Source organism: Thunnus maccoyii, chromosome 14, assembly GCF_910596095.1.
Source record: "Thunnus maccoyii chromosome 14, fThuMac1.1, whole genome shotgun sequence".
NCBI classification, from domain to species: domain Eukaryota; kingdom Metazoa; phylum Chordata; class Actinopteri; order Scombriformes; family Scombridae; genus Thunnus; species Thunnus maccoyii.
The window spans coordinates 19814195-19834899 of record NC_056546.1 but is presented as its reverse complement, the minus strand read 5'-3'; the positions used below and the strand labels follow the sequence as shown (position 1 = coordinate 19834899).

The 20705-nt window shown below is 40.8% G+C and overlaps 1 protein-coding gene across 8 annotated transcripts in view; it reads right to left on the bottom strand.

Moving 5' to 3' along the window:
• LOC121911346 (neurexin-1a-like) overlaps positions 1–20705 on the bottom strand; it is a 269413-nt gene that overhangs the window by 89302 nt on the left and 159406 nt on the right. For all 8 annotated transcript variants that reach the window (XM_042432716.1, XM_042432717.1, XM_042432718.1 and 5 more), the window contains one exon: positions 3666–3847. In XM_042432716.1, the coding sequence (XP_042288650.1) occupies positions 3666–3847 (182 nt within the window). The remainder of the gene's footprint in view (positions 1–3665; positions 3848–20705) is intronic.

Sequence of the window (20705 nt, the reverse complement as noted above, 5' to 3'; positions counted from 1 at the left end):
GCCCCGCCTGAGACCGACGAGAGGCTCTGATCGTCACTGTCACCGCTGCTCATTGACAACAATAAAAGAAGAAAACAACTGCAAAGCCTCAATTTCACTGGTTAATGGCTTACTAAAAATGTACAGATGGATTTCCAATAACAGACATCCGCGCTTGTTTGTGCAGAAATATAAATGATACTTCCTTTGTGAGGGATAAAATACCTTAACAGCATCAAAGTAAAAACGACCTTTCTCTAGTATTCTGTGCTGAAATTATGCAGACTTTACACAGTAAAACGTATTAGCGTGTTTAACAGAGAAGGTACTGCACACCAACATCTTATAAACTTTGTTCCAATTCTTCTTCTGTATGGATTACCCTGCTGCATAGACTAACCAAGGATCATTACATCCATAATTCCCTGTTTTACATAATGTCATTGTGAATATTTCCCTGGTTTGACTCTCAGCTACAGTGCAATTAATTATAAATACATAGATACTTTGCCAGGGCATACTATCATGTATAGACAAGTCTTATATCCATGTGGGACACTTGTTCAAGTAGCCTCATGAATATGCCTCACCTTAGAAAAAGTGAAAGGGATTGTGGAGAATAATCATAATTGGAGAAACAGCAGAAACACTATTATGAATCCAGTCTTCCTTCCGTGTACGCTACAGTAATGAGCCTGAGGAAAGTGATTGTCGTACATTTGATGGTTCACTGACTTCACAGTCATTGTCTTTATCTGCGATAGAAAGGAGAGGCGGAGGAAGGATCACAATTCCTTTGAGGTGCATTTAAATCATAGTCTCCACATATTACTCAGAAAATTCCCTCTTGAGAGTGTGAGCTGAGATGGCGTCCTTCAAGCCCCGCTGGGTTTCCTGTCATCATGAAATGGGAGCAGGAGATTAGGGGGGTGAGGGATGTAGAGGATGGAGAAGGAGGGGGGTAAATACTGAAATCTGGTCTAATCCCATCTCATACAGCTGAAGATACACTCCTCCTAAGACATTTCTGCTCAGAGCTGAGGTAACAGAAAGGAATGAGGGGAATACCACTGAGAATCAGCCTTATAATACGTTGTTTGGGAAGTATGCATCCCTGATTGAACTACCACCTCAAAAAATTGGTTTATACATATCCAGCAATAGAAATCAACAGTCTGTCGCACCAATTCAATGCATTTACTCTTAAAAATAAGACACTCTGGCCAAGGTGGGTGAAACAGCATAGCTCCCAGCATAGTATTATAGGAAACTGGGCCACAAAGTCATTATATTCTCATTTTATTTCATAGAACAGTGTGATCCATTAAGGGTGCAGTTCAACTAGATAAGGTTACTGCAGGTGACTAGCTGAGTGCTGCTGTTCTTGCATAAGAAACGCATCAAAGTGGTAATTTTGCACAGCTCATTGTGTTTAATAGAGTGCTGTAAAACATGTCCTTTGCAGTGTAATTAATGAGGAAGAGACAGCCACGAAACACATATCTAGAGGGTTAGTATCATAAGTATTCCAATTCTATAATGCATTGTGATTTTCTGCTATTCTTCCATTTAGCTGCAACACAAAGCTTATAAAATATCCCTTATGATAATTAAATGTTGCAGTCAATTATACTTGAAATACTTGAAAATGAAATACAACAGACTTGAATTCTGGTCTTTTTAAACAAACTTCTTACAAAAATGACCATTTTATCATTCAGTCGAATCATCATTTCATGATTTTAGGAGTATTATTTGACAGAATATTCTAATATGCTGCTTCATTTATAGTTAACACTGCACTGCTGCAACTTCATGGTGCACTGTACCAAAAGAATAATAAGCTTCCACTGAGTTACTTGTGTATTTTACATTTTACCCTTGTTGCTCATCTTAAATAGCTAGATGAACACAAATCAACAGCATGACCTTCTGTCTCTTCCTCTTCATGCCCGTGTTCATGCCTCTTTTCTGTCTCTTTAAAACTCCCTTTTCTCACGCTTCTCTCATCTTCTAATGAAATGCAACATTTCACAAAGCCCCCAGATTAATGTGCAGAAATAAATAAATAAGAGGAAGCATTCAAAGTGACTGCTGATGCGAGAGGAGAGGGGATTCTCACAACCCACTGCCCCTGCTGTAAGAACATGCCTTATCAACATTTTCTCCCTGCAAAAAATGTCAATGGAATGCTACACATTTCATCAACAAGGACACGCATGTGTTTGCTGTAAGCTGCATGATCTCTCTGCCTTGTTAGACCATGTGAGACTCCCCCTCTCCCCCCTCTCCTGTCTGTGCAGCTCAGGTCTCTAACCCCTAACATTCATCACTAGTAGTGAACCTAAATCCCAGCATACAGACTGAAACCGTCATCTTAAGAGATGTTTCCTCTGAGATATCACCTATGTCTTGCCTCAGCAAATGTCTCTTTGTGTATGAGGTCTAGTGTAAGACACAGATATTTTGTAAAGTATGGAACATACATAACATATGTTTTCCCTATTTTTAGTATCTGTGCAGTGCACAAGGGCCTGAAATGGGAATTAACTACACGGTATTCAAATGAATTGCAAAAGTGTGTGAATTGTTCAGAAATAAGAGAGCAAGTGTTACTCATGTACAAGCAAGTGAGCAAATTTGTATGCATATTAATTCTGTGGATTGGGATGAGCTACCTAGCAAAGCCCTGTTGTGCCATTTAATTTAAAAAGGAACTCTGTCTATGCAAATTGTTGGAGAAGACATTTTCCATCACTCATATGAAAGTAGCGTATAAAGGAAATCTCGCCTGTTTTTATCCCTGTTCAGGTGTTTCGTGCAGGTGGAGAGGAGCCAAGAGAGCCGCAGATAACATGAGGATCGTAGTGGAGCATTAGCACATCTGATTGAACACATCTGTCATTTAGCACCCATATTGCAATTTATGATCTTATAAACATCTTGTTTGTGTCCCTGGGTGGCATTTGGTGATGAATGGTGCGCATGAAAAAGGTGGTTTCTTTATTAATTGTGTGGTTACTCTTGGATTGAAACTAGGGGCTAGAAATCACTTGGCCTTGAGGGCCTGGGGAGAAAAAAACATGGCAAAAAAGCACTTCCACGCAGAGCGAGTACACGGAGTTGTCTCATAAGAACAACATCACGGCTGTTCTGTGTCCCCAGGACAGGCCTGCTTATGTCACTGTGTGCTTACTGTATGTGTGAATCTCGGTGTGTGGGCAGCTGGGGGTTGAGGCAAACTTCAAGACCGATGTCATGTTTGTGAGTGTGTATACATGCTCAGCGTGCCTGTATGCTCCTGGCCAGCATCAGTGTTGTTGTCAGTAAGTGGGTGCTAGCGAGAGGAAGGTCATGTGGCAGCCAGGAGAATTATGTCCAGGTCAGAGATGCACTGTATGGAACCAACCCTTATTACCGCACCATTTCCCTCAGTTCCTGCTGCACACTCACAGAGGCCATAACACGTGGACAAGAGGTGTTAAGCAAGCGTGGGTGTCTTCTTATGACACACAAGATTATAATAATGTGCCACATTAGTTTGGTCATACATGTTGTACTTTTCAGTAAATTAAAATGACCTCATTCCTTACTAGATTAAACATATGTAAAGCGTGTACAGTGTGCTGTGTGCAATTTAGTCTACTGCACTTGAAAGCGTGCTAATTAACATGTTTTTCACTTACGATGTGGAGCTTCAAGAAGTCTCCGAGACCAGAGGAGCTATCCACCCTCACCAGGACAGCATCCTTCAGGTGTGTGCTGAAGCCAATGGCTAGCCGGTCTGCCCTCGTGCTGGGACGGTCATTTGGCGGCCACGTGTATGTGATCAGTCCACCATCTCGCCCAAATATGTACGTTGTTCCCGCTAGAGAACAAAAAAAAAAAAAAAAAGGAGAGAAAGGAACAAATAGAAGACATTAGTAATGTATTCTCCCCCTCACAACCTTGTAATGTTTGGTTGCAGGTGCACGGGCACCAACAACTAACTGTCAACACAAACATTATTAACACAGCGAAGCAGACCTCAATGTCGTGTGCACAGAGCACCGTCAGTCTGGAGTGTTTTATTGTGCTGAGTAATGACTTTGCAATGCACTGAACAACATATCACTCTTGAACAGCTCTCAGCCCCGTCTGAGGGTTTAAGTACACTCACGTCAATTCATGAAAGGGGGAAAATTCAGCGGAAATGAGGGAGGTGGGTAATGGTGCCCCTTTCCTCGCGATGCTGCACAATTACTCAGTTTTACTGTCACTGCTTGTTTCACCTCTAGAGCGAAGAAGTACAAGTGAACGCTAGCGAATTTGTAGTCTTGTCCTCGGTGCCCAGGTAACCAGCATGCCAAATGGGCACCTCCCCGACTCTCGCGCTTCATTAGCAGCCTCAAAGGCAGACGAAGCCGGCAGCATTATTGACTGACTGATCCAATTATGCCCTTCTGGTGACCTCTAAACCCGCTATTTCCTGTCTTGCTGCATTACATTGTTGTCTTTAGCAGCAGTATGAAAGGTTTCAACATGACCTAGTAGATGGACGAGTGATTCTAATTACCTAGCTATTCAGTGAGAAAGAGCCTTGAGGCATTATGCCAGTGACCTAGTCAAATTGCTGGTTGGAAATAAGCCCTTCTCCACTAATGAAGGAAGTGGTCTATTAAAAGTGGGAGTCTGTTCATGTCTAATAAGACAGTCCAAGGTTTTGATTCTTGCCAAACATCCAACGCTTCATCATTTCAGAGTTGTCTCAATCAAATAAGTCCCTATTTCTTTCTAATTAGAAACCTTCATTAGGATAGTGTTTCCACTCATTTTTGCCAGGACATAGAAAAGTATGATTGTGGGAGAAAGTGTGTATCTGTGTGTGCAATTGTGAACGAATGAGTATGAGATTGGGAAATAAATGCCTGTGAGAAAGCCTGAAAATGAATGCAGCTGTCAGATTAGCATAAAAACAGCTATCTTCATGAAAAATTAGACAAGGAGCTGTGGTAGTGTGGGATGCATTTATGTGTGTGTGTGTGTGTGAGCGTGTGTGTGAGCGAGAAGTAGAGACAGAGAGCAAGAGAGAGAGAGAGACAGAGTGTGTTAATATTCATAGGGGCAGAGAGTTAAACAGCCTTAGCCTGAACAATAGATTATAAATCATTCTGACTGTAATTCCAATATTTTCTTGTAAACCAGTTCACGAGGATATAAAACTATCGATAAATTTTGCATTTATTTATATATTTCTGTTGTTTTCTTCCCTCTGGCTTTTATTCACTGAGCAGTGATTTAAGCGCGTCACTCTACTCTCAAGTTCCTTTTCCAATTTCATTCCCTCATTTCAGTCGATACACACTGTCAACCATTAGCTAAAAAGAATTGCATCATTAATTAAGAATAATGTGATTAACAAATGATGTCAGGACATACAGATCTATGGCGGGATTTATTGTTTTCATAAAGCATAACTCGCATTTGTAAAACGTAATGAAATAACACTGTAAGCATTCTTGTTCCTCTAATGGATAAAGCGTTATGAAGCTTGATGGCTTCTGCAAAGGAAAAGACATTATGTGTAATATATTTGCGAGACAGGCATCATTTCTTTTTCATGAAGTCTGGCGGATACCACTGAAAACCGGTCTTGTTCCGCTAATGCATATCTGATGTTGGCCTCTTCACAGAGCAATCTCCAGTTCATGTAGCTGCTCGTGCTGGACTGTTGTCACTGTCTCTGAGTTTCCCCCCCAAGCCACCAAACACTTGCTCCATGCTCCAGCTTATTATAATTAAGCTCTTTTAAACCATGTCAGTGTTGGAACTCACTGGGCCCTTAAGCGTCTATTTCCCCCTCTGTCTATTCATACGATTTGACACCCACTTTATCCCACTGACAGCTTATTTACTGTTGGTGACCTCCATAAAAAAAAAAAAAAAAACACACACACACTATAATATAGAGATTGCTCATTTCAGTGGACTGGTGTGTAGATCTTGCTAGTGACACCCTTAAGCTAAATGGATAAACAGCAAGACCCTCAAGTCAAGCCACCAAAGGTCAACAAAACTAACGACTCTGTGACATGCAGATTATATAAAGGGTTCCAAAACTGACTCAGAGAGTGCAGATAATAAGATTGCCAATATGTGGTAAAGCAGTCTAAAATCCATATGAGCAAGAGTGAGCATAGTGGAAAACTCCTTGAGGGACTGTTGAGGATTAAGATACATGGAGAAACATGGTTAATGCACACCTACACAGTTTGTGCAGTGGCATGAAATCGGCAGACACGTGCCTGTGTAACTCCAGTGGTGGGAGTAATTATGCACTGGCTCCATATTTGTTATTTATGCGCTCTCCTGGGACATTGGGCCTGATATGGATCTGTTGTAGTCATTAGATACAGTAGTGTCCTGGAAATACTTGCCCGTTTGTTGTCTCTTTAATTTGACAAGGGTTTCAGTTTATTCCCTGTTCACCTACTGTCTAATAAAAAAAAAAAAAAAAAAAATGAAAGGACAATATCGTGGTACAATGTGGGGAGTTTGAGATACAAAGTGCTTAGAGGTGTAGCACCACACAACTATATAACTGGGAAACAGAATGTAATTAAGGTTTTGTTGCGTCAGGTATTCCCATTAGACACTCTCATTTGTATCTCCTACATTCATATGCATTTCCCCAGAGAGGTCAGTGTGCAGAAACCAAGAGGCAAGTGTGTTTTGAGCAGGTAGTGAGTGTAGTGAGTCGTACTCAAGCCTCATACAGATGATCAGACCTTCAGGATGAACTCCTCAACCGCAAGCCTCCCCTGTTAAAGGATAATGAATTAATCTGTCCTCATGTTGGACTACATTGAGAGCTAGCTGCTCACTGCTGTGTCAGTTAACATCAAAGACGGCAGATCAAACACTCTGCTTTCATTAAAAATGTAGCACCATCCCAGGAGCTCTCCTGCATTTGGCCAAAGAGGTGTGTGGGATAGTAGACTGTAGGATAGCAAACATGGCCTGTGTGTTAGAGCCCTCTTGGCGCTGACTTCTCAACGTCTCAATCTATTTCTGCTGTAATGAAACAGGAGCATATAGCAACCTGGCCTCCAAGCACTGTATGTTAAATAAACTGTGCAGTGTCAAATGAAGAGGCGGATAGGTGTGAGCAAAGGAAATCACACTGGCTCTGCGCCTTAGAGTAGCAGTTGTTGGGTGGCAGCTACATACAAAGGCTGTGTGTGTTTGCCTATACAGCTCGGCTAAGGTCAGGCCCACAGACTGTCTTTCCTCTGACCTCCAACACAGCCATCATAACGAGCCTCATATTACCACCTCTGCCGAGAAACTGGGGAGGAATCCAATCATAATTACATAGTTGTGATGGAAATATGAAAAGGAGAGATGACATTATGGATCTGCTTTCTGTCAGCACACAGCACTTGCATTTCTCTCTATTTGCTGCCAAGGATTCCCGTAATGACTGGGGTGCAAAAATAGATTATATGAGACGTGGCATATAGTATAAGGTTTTCAGATTAATTTTTGATCATTTCCATGAATCTCCTGAATGGAATTTGAAAGTAATATAACCTCTTTTCCCCCCATTGTCTCTCACCTATGTCTATATAGCTTATATATAGATGTGGACATATACTGTTTATGTTTATATCCTTACAGTGGAAATGAGCTTAATGAGGACAACATCCTTCAGATCTGTGAAGCTCTTTAACTTCTTTGCGAATGTGACAGGAATAAGTGGGTGAACATTTACATAATGTACTACGTCTTGTAGATTCCCAAACCGTTTAAAAGGGTTAAAATCTATATTAAGAATAACATCATTTGGTTTATCTTTGGTCCGCAGCCCCCACCCCCCGGGAGGAGTACAATTAAAAGAAGCTTAATGATGTCTATTGGATTACCATTTCAATTTCTAGAGAAATCATTACCAGGATTTATGGGGACACTATTATCCAATCAAACACTATCGGTATCTGGTAAAGGAGCCACCTCCAATCAATGCTCCTGAAGATGTAGTGCCATGAGGGAAAATTGTGAGTCAAAGTGATCAATTTTTTTCCTCCCCTGATCTACCTTTCTCACTATATTTCACCTTTTTGGACAATTAAATGGTCTAATAGTTGAGGAGATGAGGTGGTAAATAGAATGAGGGGTTATGAGGAAAACCGTTCAAACTCATAGCTAATTAAATGTCTTTTCAGCTGCATGTTCTAACTTGGCAGCGGTTGCAAAGCTGTGAATTACTGAGACGATCGAGTAGGGCCACTGTTCACACAGCCTCAGTGTATAATTAAATGGTACATCACACCCCATGATCCAAAATAATGATGCCAATATATGATCCGGGGGTTCTTGTTTGATCCACAGTAACAATCCTATATGGGCGTCATTGCCAGACAAAATTTATCAAATATTATTCAAACCTCTTTTGACATGAAACAGCAATAACGGAGGAAGGAAAAACATGACTTGATTATTTAAATGTCAATGGATTATGTCTGAACTGCGATATGTTTTTCTTTTACCTTGCCTACAAGCAAAAGAAATACAAGGCAAGCAGTTCTCAGGCCTTGATGTCAAGGACTTCTCGCATTTTTTTTTTTTTTTACCTGTGTGCGTGTTTGTTTGTGATTATGGAGGCTGTAAAAGAAAAGCTATGGCTTTGTTCACACAGTTATTTCCAGGAACTGTTAATGAATGTGGATCCACGAAACACACTACGGAGATGGCTGTACATGTGCAACAAAGAGTATTGTCTATATGGAAAGTTTCATTCTTTCGTGGGGTTATGGTCGGTATGTTTCTCAAAACTTTTTAAAAACATCACTAAAAATCATGTTTGCTTTATTTTGGGGATGAGCTGTTAAGCTGTTTAATCAAACTAACACTGTGTACATTGTATTACTGTAATGTCTATTTTCTTTTGAGTTTAAATGTCTGTACTCATCTTTGACTATTACCACTATACTGTATTCTAATTATGTATTTCATACTATTACTTTCTGCTTTGTTCACTGTTAGCTGTAAATGTAAAACATCTCTTTCTGTACACCAGAGGATGTTTCCCAGGATAGATGTGAGGATTGTACTTTCCTGTCGATGCCTGGTGCAGCATTGTGTTGGTGAGGTGACATATTTGTCAGTTTTTTTTTTTTTCCTTGCTGTGAACTGTACTGCTTCAGTGTGGGAGGAGAGGAGCTTTAGTATTAAGGATCACCTGGGATTTCTGCTTGTCCCACTCACCTTCTGGGTACATGTCAAAGGCACATGGTACACTGCAGTCCATTCCTGTGCCACTTTCATGCCTTTATCAAGTCATGCCTGCATGTCGAGATCCTACACCTAAGCTTACAAAGTCTCTTTGTGGATATGTAGGCCAATTTGACTTTGATGTAATTCCCTCAAGCAGGAAAAAATAGCTTTTTTTTTCCATTTTAAGTATATCCACGTGTCTGTATTATGAATAACTGGTGGACCTATCTTTCCCATAGACAGAATGTCCTCTTTGGCACTTCACCTAATGTCATGCTCCTGCTCCTGTGACTAGAGCAGCACAGTAACCTAATATGTTATCTCGTCCCAAGCTAATTAAATTTAAAATGCCGTATATTTGCTCACGGCAATTCTGCACCTTTTGCACAAGGACACGAGTTTCCTCATGAGAGAGCTTTTCTTGTGGTGGATCCCCTTTGTACGGCTCTCTACATCACAGAACCGCTAGAACATTGTTGCACAGGGAGCACTGCTTTGACTGGTGATGAAAACCACATCTACAGATAATGTATTCCACCCTGTTGCCAACAGTGCCACATTTGCACTGGGAACTTCTGGTCACGACACAAGTCACTTTCTACACCTCCACCATGGGTTTTGTGTTGCATTCAGTGAATTATAAAAATAAAAATAGAGTCGCGGGTGTTTAGAATAGCAATTGTAAGACTACTGGGTTAGAGAGGTCGGCTGGAGATGGACATTATTTAAATGAAAATGTCACAAATAATTGTTTTTAAGTGAATTAAGCGCAACGTTTTTGCTCAAAGGCAGCAATTTTAAGTAACTGATCTTCCTCACATTCTAGTAATGTGGAGTTTATGTTTAACCTTTGTCTGCAACACCAATATACCTATCTCATTCTAGCTTTTGCCCTCAGTAGATGGAGTCATTTTAGTGTTTTCACGATGGGCTGTGTTGTTTTAAGAAAAGGGTTTCACAGTGTGAATATGAGTGTTGTGGTATGTTGGATTAGGAGGCATTGTAGATGGAGAATGCGGTTATTACAGTACTTCTCTAAAGACCCCGAAAATCAATTTACGCTTGTCATTGTTAATTGGTGTATTTTGAGTGTATGGCTTTTGTCTTTACTATGTCATAAAAAATGAGTCATAATAATTTTAAAAGGACTGAGTCATAGTAATCATTAATAATATTCATGATTAAAGCAATCATTTTGTAATTATGCTCCATGTAGAAAAAAAAAAAAAAGAAAGAAACAGATCAACAAAAGAAAAACAGATGCCTTCAGGAAAAAGTAATTCTCTTGTCAGGTGTCACTTTTATAGCTGACATAACCAAATGCTTCGACTTGCAAGGTGATTAATTGCCTGTCACCTTTGACTGGCAGCCTCTGTATGTCGGAATAATTAAGTACAGTGAACAACAGCAGCTCAAAAAACATGAGTTGAGAGCAATTGTTCTTCCGGTTGTTTGGAGTCGGCAGTTAAAACACAGCCTCTGGTGGTCTCTCCCATGGGTACAAATGAAGAAAATTCAGCTGGACAATGGAACTGGAAAGCGAGGTATGGTGGATACAGATAGATCCCCCCCCCCCCCCCCCCCTCCCCCCCCTCAAAACCAACCCAATCTCTATTTCTATATCTGTTCATTGTTCCATTGCAGTATAGCGAGGTCCTTTCAACAATTTAAACCACACTTACAGGCTTTGCTCCTGGAAAAAGCCATTCTCTATCTTCAGTGGTGTGTGAGCAGAGCCTTTGGGAGACTAAAAAGACTATGGATTGTTGACTTGTCTTAATCCTCTCTCAGCACAAACAACTGCCTTCCTTATAATAACATAGGCAGTTAGAACAGAACCAGCAGGCATGAGAAAAAAAAGGTTTCATCACAGGTTGGAGCTGGAACAATCCTGTGCAACATACAACAGGAAATGACAGCAAAACAAACTTTTAATGTGACCACTTGAATTATACGTGAGGAGCTAGGATTCCCACGACATGATGAAAACAGGATTACAGTACAGGATTGTGAGTATTGAGTATAACATCCATTTTATATATCACTGTGATCTTGTTAGAAATGCACAGCCAAAAAAAAAAAAAGCATGGAATGGGAACTGGTCTATACCTGCTGCAGTCATGAAACTAACCCATAACATACAATACTATGCACACTCTACTACATTCTGTTTTGCTTCATTCCCTGTTTTTTTTTTTGTATTTCTTTTTTTAAGTGATAAATCCCCCCTTCAGTCTTTATCAGAAGGCAGGAGCTGAGCTATTCTCTTTGCAGTCAGCAGAAAGCAGAGTGGACAGAGGTGCTAAATCAACCCAGAGCGCGGACTGCCTGCTTACTTTGTGTTGGCTTAATAAGTCTGGGCATATTGGCATATATACAGCACAGTCGATATAAACTTTTACAGTTCATTGCCCAGAGACTTAATCTTCACCGCTGGCTGATAGAGTATTCAGTTATATCTGCTGTTTGAGACTGAGATATAATTATACACCTATGCTAATACAGCATGTTCTGTTTTAATTCTTACAGGCTGAAATAATAGAGTATTTCAATAATAGCAAATGTGATGCTTCATTGACGATAATAAATGTAATTAAACAACATTTTTCATGCTTAAAAACTATTTTGATAAATGATAAGTGGTGCCAAGGCAAACATGGATGAAAAAGAAAGCTACAAACAAAAAAAGGCGGTATTCCGAGTCACCCTTAATGCTTAGCCTAGACTTGTCAAATATTCTAATTAGCCCATTTCCACAGTATTGTTTTAACAATATCCAGTGACCTATGAGCCTTAAGCTCCTTCTAATGAAGACAATCCCAAAGCAGCATTTCTGCATAGGACAGCTGACAGTGTCCAACCTGCCTTCATAAGCTGCAAAGGATTAATCCTCTCTGTCCCCTCTCTCTAACTGCTTTGCTAATTTGATGTAATTAAATTAAGTGGAGACTAAAAGTGGGGCATTGCTGCTTGCCCCCATGATTGGTCATCCTTATTAAAGCGTATAAGATGCTAGCTCCAAAATCATAGGAGCAACAAACCTAATAAACAGTGAGGGGAGAGAGAGAAAAAACATAGGAACACTTAAGTCAGACCTCAAGGCGAGTACAGTGTGAAATGACCACATCAAAGAGGAAGAGAGGGAGGGGAACAGAGCGAGATAAAGACATGTTATAGAAAAAGGGTTGATTAGAAAGTAGTTTTGTGTTTTCTACACTGAAAGAGGCAATAGCAGAAACACATTGGCTTTTTTATGCTCTTCAACCTTTACTTATACTTAAAGGATGGTGTCGTGGTGTATGTAATCATTTCTCCTGTCTATACTGGCTGTGAAGCAACCAAAGCGACTACACTGCCAGAGATGGGAGACAAAATCCACAGTCTGTGTTCTATGTAAAAATGCCATTTAAGGCTCACCCGAAGCAAATATGAGGCTTCAGCAGTTTCAGATTACCAGATCAAGCATGTATGTTCAGGTAGGTTTATTGCTACTAAAAATGGTGTCCCCATCGTATTTACAGTAGATAGGGTCACACATTTCAATGGCTGCTAAGCAAAAATTGTGACCCAATAATATTATTAGATGCAGAGAAGGTCACAAATGTTGATAGCAATGACAGGACAATCTGTATAGCGTGCAGATTTCAGTGGAACACTTATACCTCGCCTGACAAAATTTGGTCGGCACACTTGGCTTGTGTCATCTTGACTGATCGTCTAGTGTCACAAGAACTGACGGATCACAGATTTTGGTACATCGATGCTATTAAAATTTGTGGCCTTAACAGAATACTTTTTTATGGTAACACCTATCAAAATACAGTATGTGATAGGGTATGATTAAAACATTTGCAGCGGCAGTATAACCTGAAATTCTTCATCGGGTCATAGAATTTGATGGGTCACAGAATTTGGTGTAACAACGGGGAACAAACCTACATGCGATTACCAGGAAGTATTGCTACCCTTGACGGTTTTGTGCACAATTGTGTACAATTTTGTACTAAAAAGGGCTGTTTCTTTGAAAGACACCTCCTTTATTTGACCAAATCAGGCTACTAAGCCTCACATTAGCTTTGGCTGAACTTCAGAATTTCTGCATGGAACGAGTACTGTGTATTTTGTCCCTTTTAATACTGTGAAGTCAAGCTAGGAAGGAATTTCCTTGTGGCCAGTATAGAGAGAAGTATTGATTACAGCAAACAAACATATAGCATGCTAGTATTATTTTAAGATAGAGTCAAAAAAACATGAAACGATTCCTTAAGCTGTCCTAAACCGATACAATCTGCAATTCGACAGAAACTGTGCATTGAGAAATCTTACCCTGCATCATACTGTAGCACAACTTCACCGTATTTTATCCTCACACTGCTCTGAAGAGATAAGCCTGCACCTCATCATGACGGGGCCTCGGGGTAGCCATACCGACCACCCTCGCTCTTCATGGCAGGGGACCATCAATTCATGGTTGAGGTGAAGTTCTGCCCCCTGGGCTGGTAACATTATGCTATGAATGCTCAGTCGACCAGTGTCACTCACACCCTTCTGCCCCCTCCTCTGCCATGCTCACTTCCCCTAAGCCCTAAGTGATACATGAGCCCCTGCCTTGTGGAGCAGAATGGCCCATCCAGGCAGAGCTGACAAGACCCAGTGTCTTAATGGAGCAATACACCAAACGGGCCCTTTGTTACCCTGACCAGCTGCATATCTGCCTCCCCAGCCAACAGCCTTGGCTCTGATAGAGGTGTCTCACAGTATCGACAGCTTCTAATTTACTCTCTCATCATCACTTGCCTCATTTGCTCCTCAGACACAATGCTCCCTTTCTCTCAGTTCAGGTCAGCCATTTTGTTTGCCAGCAATTTGTTGATTAGATTTTTCTGCATCCAGTGTTTAATTTGCGTTCCATCAAACACAAATATCAAACTTAGACCTAAAGAAAATCGGGCATCAGTCAGTTCTCTCTTTTATCATTCCCAGTTAAAAGCCTGTTTGACGGAGTCCGTGCCATCAGACATCAGTGCATTATTTAGTTTCAGTGGGTCTGTGTGCTAGCATGTAGCAAACATCACAGACTCCAAATGGTTTCTAGAAGCTGTTGTCTTCTGTATTAGGGAGCCAACAGATGTGGAGTATGACTGCAGTCCTAATTACTGAAAAAGACAAGTGTGGGGGATAATTACACAGTGGAAGTGAGGCAGAAAACAGAGTCCAGGGCCAGAGCTCTGATCTGAGACTAGAGACAACTCTGGCTGCCCATCACCATATGCAGCCCAACCTGCATCAGCACAAACGCTGCTCTCACAAAGAGGCTGCTTTAAGATCAGACAGAGTTACTGTGCTTTACTGAACATACTCCTACAGTAGCACTATTCATAAAAAAAAAAAATATTTAGCAGTCTATACTAGACCTGCATAATTACAAAAAGCTTGTGCCGCAAGAGGGTTTTCTTTGAAATGATTTAACACATCCACATTGCTACCTTTACGTTTTCGGGGAAATTGTAAAAACCTCTCCACTGTCCCTCTTCTTTAACAAATCACAGTTTAGCTTGAGGCAATGTGTGCAGATGGTAGTTCAAAAGTAGCGCATAAACAACACTTCAAAAACCTGCAGGCTCTGTTTAACACACTCAGTTTGCACACAATGCAATATTTTTTATGGCCTTCATTTTACTTAAATCAACCTTTTACAGGCTAACGGATGGGTAATTTACAACACATGATCACTTATTTATATTACATTAAGACATATCAATATGTGGATAATAGTGTATGGTCTTTTACCCACAGAACAAGGCTGTTCCTCTTGCTAATGTGTCTTATTTTTCTGTCGTCCCTGCATGACACCGCTTCATTTTTACTGTTTACTCTTTTTGTAAGCCATGCCCAGGAGACAACAAGCACGCCTTGGCCTTAATTGCAGGATTAAACATCTGCTTTGCCTATTGCTGAGTAGCCTCACTTTGTAAGTAAGCCTTCACTAAGTGGCGAGATATTATTTAATTAGCTGCATATCTTATGGAAATGATACAAAAAAAAATATGAATCTGGAGAAGATCAAGAGAAAAAAATATCACCAGAAATAAACATCAATAGTCTTCAAAGTCCACGTGTGCGTATCAGTTTGCTCGCATGTGTTACATGTGCGGATGTGCCGAGGTGTATGAGAGGGAGTTTTGTTGTTCAGCACAACTACTGCCTTTGCGATTTATATACAGCATAACGCTCTGCCTCCCCCTTATCAACAGGCAATGTAGGAGCACCATAAGAGAGCTGTGCTGTCCTCTATCTCACACGGATGCCACGTATCTACCAACAAATAAATATATAACAGGGGGGGAAAAAAAAGGAATGTGCGTGGGTATGCATTGTATTTCTACACTATGTTGCAAAATATATGCTAATATTAGCTTGCACTTAGGTGTTAGGCAGGCATGTTTTTATCAGCCCTTGCCAGCAGGCCTGAGGCTCTAAGAGATGGAAGGAGCAATGAGGAAGGTGAAATCCCACACAATCCTATTAGAGTGGATTAGGGGGCAGCTTTCTTTCTGTTGCCACTCTGCTGCAGGTGAGCAATTGTAAATTGCAAAAAAAAAAAAAAAAAAGAATAGTCATGACATGGTTGGCTTCTACTGAGGCCTCCTATTGTTACACAGGACAGCCATTCATTTTTTTTTTAAATGTTAATTTTTTTTTTTATTCCAGACTATCATTAAGCCAAAATACATTATATTAAAGTTGTTAGGTTGTTATTTGTAAGCTAAGAATAATTATAACACTGTCAATCAAACCACCCACACAGAGGAGCTCTGGGATGGATTTTTTTTTCTCCTCCCAAAACAGCCGTGTGAAATTTAAGTAGAGGCTCATTATCGATCAGCTGATCAATGGCAATCATACATTTTTGTCTTCTGCGAGCTGGCTGCCATAGAAAGCCATCCTCTCTGGCCTCCCCTGTGGTTGGGGTTATCAAGCTGTAAAGGCTGAAAGATTTCACCCTCCATCTTCTGTTTTTTTTTCCTTTGACCTTTCCCAGAACCAATTAGTCCATCACAAGGGCAGTTATAACTGTACTGTTGGAACAATACTACTGTATGTCCGTACAATTATATTTTTATACCTTCCGAGTGCATATTTTTCTTTATGACCCATTTTAAAATTCTATGCAATAATATGTTACACTATACTAATGAAACTTTTCCCATGTGCAAATTTGCATATCGCTTCAACTACCCATATTCACACTCTTCTGTTTTGACAATGATTCGACGTGATCAAAGAGATGAAAGATGATTTGGGAGAGCGTTGCTCTTTGTGCACGCACTGAGCTTGTGTGCATTTGTGAGTGAGTGCGCATAAGTGTGTCTACGCAGGCTTGACTGGCACAGAGATAGCTGCTGCCTCATTATGATGACAGAGAATGAGGCTTCTCCAGGGTGACTGAACTCAATTCAGATTAGATAAAAAATGCGGGCTTTTGCATTCTTGATCTCCACTTTATTTATTTAAATTTTTTTTTTTTTTCTTTCTTGTGCCATTCCCCTGTGAAATGGAGAGGCATTTATAGAGTCAATCAGAATGGACTGTGGAGAACTCTTTAAACTCTTTTCATTAACACCTTAACACCCTGACCTGTGCCACAGCTGCATCGCTGCTCCACACTTCCTGCCTTCTGTACAGTTAATGTTGGCGTACAAAAATTCAGCAGCGGTTCACACATTTTAGCAGTTAATATGGAAACAGTTCAATGTTAACATTCTGTATTTATTTTTTTCTCTTATTCTTTTCATTACTATACTTTTTTACATGCATAGTAATATTATTACTATTATTTTTTTTTACCTTTTTACAAATTTACAACCTCTTCTGGCCAATTGATTGTGTCATTTTGCTACATTGCACATTACTATGCTCTTGTTGCAGCTCTTGTTTTGATGTATCCTGCTGTTAAAACAACTAAATTCTCTGCATGAGAATTATTAATGTTTCATATAATCTATCTAATGATATTCCAAGTTTTTCTTCATGCATCTAGTGTAGTTTGTAAGTGTTACGATTTAATTTCCACATTGCAGACACAATATGTAACTGTATTTTGACGGGTTAACAGCTGTGTATGTGTGAAATCAACAATGCACAATGGGAAATAGCGGCGCAGTATACTTTGACAGTTTTCTTCCATTTTCTTGCAAAATGATTTCTCTATCACACTTGTTAGATGTCAAACAGATGTAATACTACTCATAGACAGGGACTGGATGACTTATCATCTTAAGCAATTCTTTTCAAACTACCTTTAAAAAAGGAAAGCCAGAGGTGTAAACAGACAGACAGATAGACAGACAGGATGAACAAGAAAGAGGAACATGGCAGGGGAGACGACGCTGCTGCCGCTGCTGCTGCTGCTGATTCATAGAGTGCCTTGTGGGTAAAGAGCTCCCTGACTCAAACTCATCCAGGACCTATGCATGTGAGGGGCGCAGACATCCCCTTGAGTCAAAGGAGGGGGCTCTTGTTCTCTCTCTCTCCCTCTATGTCTTCCAAGTCTCTAATCCGAAACCGGACACATTACTCAGCTGACCCCTCACTGCCCACCGCACGCACAGTCAGGTCTCATTTCCCTTCATGCCAACCATAGCCTGGTCACCAACGAAACCACAAAGACCACTGCAGGCGCAAAAGGCTGCCCACTCTGTCTGCTTGGATGGGCTCTGTAGACCGACAAGGGAGCTGGGGGTGAGTTAAGGCAGAGTGGTCGGGAAGAGATGAAGCGCAGAGAGCAGGGAGGGAAAAAAAAAAAAAAAAACAGGGAGGAGATAGAAGAACAGAGCGGGTCCTACAAGTAGGTTAAAGACCTAAAGCACACACAAATAATAATAAAAAAAAAAAAAAAAAGGTTGTCTGCATTCTCGTACATCAGAGGAAGAAGAGAATGAAATGACTGCAGTCTTCACTTTCTCATCCGTGGGTCAATAACTGCCTATGCTCCCTCTAGAGCAGAGGAACATGTACTCAGATCCTTATCGGGGCAGCTATCATCTCCACTGCCTCACAGAAGCAGAGATACTGTCATCCTCGCACTATCGCAGAATGACATCAGCTCAGAGACATGGGAGTAATTATATTATACAAGCCCACAACACACCGGCAGCAAGGCAACATGAGAGACCATCCACTCTATACCTCCTCTCTCTCTCTCTCTCTTTTCTTTCTCTCTTTCTCTTTCTTTCTTTACTTTCTCCATCTCAGAAGTGATCTGCTGTTCTTCATTCCCTACCTTCTTTTATATCTTCCCTCAACCCCCCCCCCCCCCGCCACCCCCTCATCTTTTCTCTGCAGCAGCACCAACACAGAAGTGCACTGTCTATATACCATTCCTCCATTAGCTCTGAAGGTGGAGAGCTTTAAAATGGATTATAATCACTTAAATTGCTTCACCGACTTTGATCAAACCGCCAACTTTTGAAATACAAAAGCCATATGTGCGGCAGTTGATGGAGCAGGTGTGTTAAGCATATCGCATAACCATCATGAATCTGGTGGTTGACTTCCTCCCTACTAAACATATGCTCTATGATTGTGATAGGATGACACACATACAGTACACATAGGTAGAGCGAGCACATGTGAGCGTCCTGTATGTTTTGCTCAGACAGGGAATTGCCAAATCATTGAAGATCACTATCGTCTGCGCTCCCCGGTAGAAGTTAGAAGCTGCAAATCAACCGAAAGCCAGTTTCCACTTTCCCGCTAACCGCTGAGGAGATTCATTGTTTAAACTCCACAACGCTTATTTCCGATTGATCAGGTCGTCTCATCTATCTGGACTCGGTGAAAAAGAAGAGCAGGTACGGAGGAAAATATGATAACCTAGTTATCCAACATATCGAGTATCATATCCATCTCTAGGAAAGAAGACTATCACCTCTGGGAGTATATTCATGATGAATGGTATGTCTGCTACTCAGAGTTGATACTGTCTGAACCTCATTACTGCTAGCCCTAAACAAACAATGCATCACACTCCAACTCAATTTCATACATCCTGACCATGGTAATTTTCTCCTTCTTTCCACATAAATCAATGACAGACATACAAGTTCAACACGAGGGAAACAAAGGATGTTTTCTCTTACAGTATGCTGTTATACGTTTCTAAAATGGATGGATAGCCCACCATTAGTGAAACCACAGTTACTAAATTTAGCTACATATTAAGTGAAAAAAAAAAGTGAATTTTCATGATGTAGTGAGGCAATTTGCATATAGAACAAACTGCCAGTACGCTATTAGCTTTGTTTGGTCTAATCACTTGAGACAATGTTAAATGCACTGTGACAATAATAGTGAAAGGCAGGTACAGTTACATAAGTATTGCAAATAGGATTAGATTTTAACATTGACGGTGACACCAAAAGCTATGAGAGAGAGATAGACAGAGGGATGGGGAGGAAAAACAGAGAGAGACAGCGAGAAAGAGAGCAACAGAAGATAACATGAGGCTCACGTATGTTGTTTAAATACAGAAAAATGACACATACGAAGCGCAAAATATACCGTAAACGACGCAGAATCAAATCTGCTCACACGTTTACAATTTAAAGAGAGCTGCACACGTTTCATTGTTGCAGTGAACAGACAACCCATGTAAGGAACAAGCCCCATGGAAATTAAACCTATTGCAGCACAGCTAAGACAACAGCACTGGGGTTTTACAACAGCAGGCTTTGTCCTGGAGCCAGGTACCATGCTGAACAGCATGTCTCCCATTTTGCATTTATGTACCCTCGGCGCGCTGATCAACCAAAAATTTAATCATGTTACAGAGAAAGCTTTTCTTTGGTCCCCGAGAGCTCTTTCATAATAATGGCACCAAGGAGCAGCTATGATAACTATGATATTAAGTCGTGGAATCTGCTTGAGAGCACCACATGCCCCCTGAGGTCCTTAGGGAGAGCAGGAGGCGAGATGAGTGTTGCCCGCTCCAGACAGGTCACGGCAGAGTGGCCTAATTGCCTCTCTTGTTGTCTCAGTAGGCCGGCAAACCTCCCATCTTCCTCATCATCACTGAGGGGCTCTGACTCCCTTGTTCATACAGGTCTAACTCTGCCCAGTGATCCAGGCTCCAGCCTTGTTTCTGAGCTGCTCCTGTGTCCAGTAAAAACAATTCTGAAAATACCAGTCCTGCTCTGTAATGGTGTTATCACTCACGACCTAATGCATTGTCAAGTTAAACTCTAATATTGGTGAATCCAGAGTATTACAGTATGAATATGTGGTAGACTGTCTACTCAATGAATCCTGGGTACCTCAGCATTACGTCAGTGTTACACTAGTATGATTACGTCACTCAAAAATGCCTGGGCAGTCTGATGACTAAAGGAAATGAGTATTTTGGTCTTCTAAGTGCCTCAATATTAAACATCAGCATCACTCAGAACTTTAAGTGAAATTCACAAAACCAC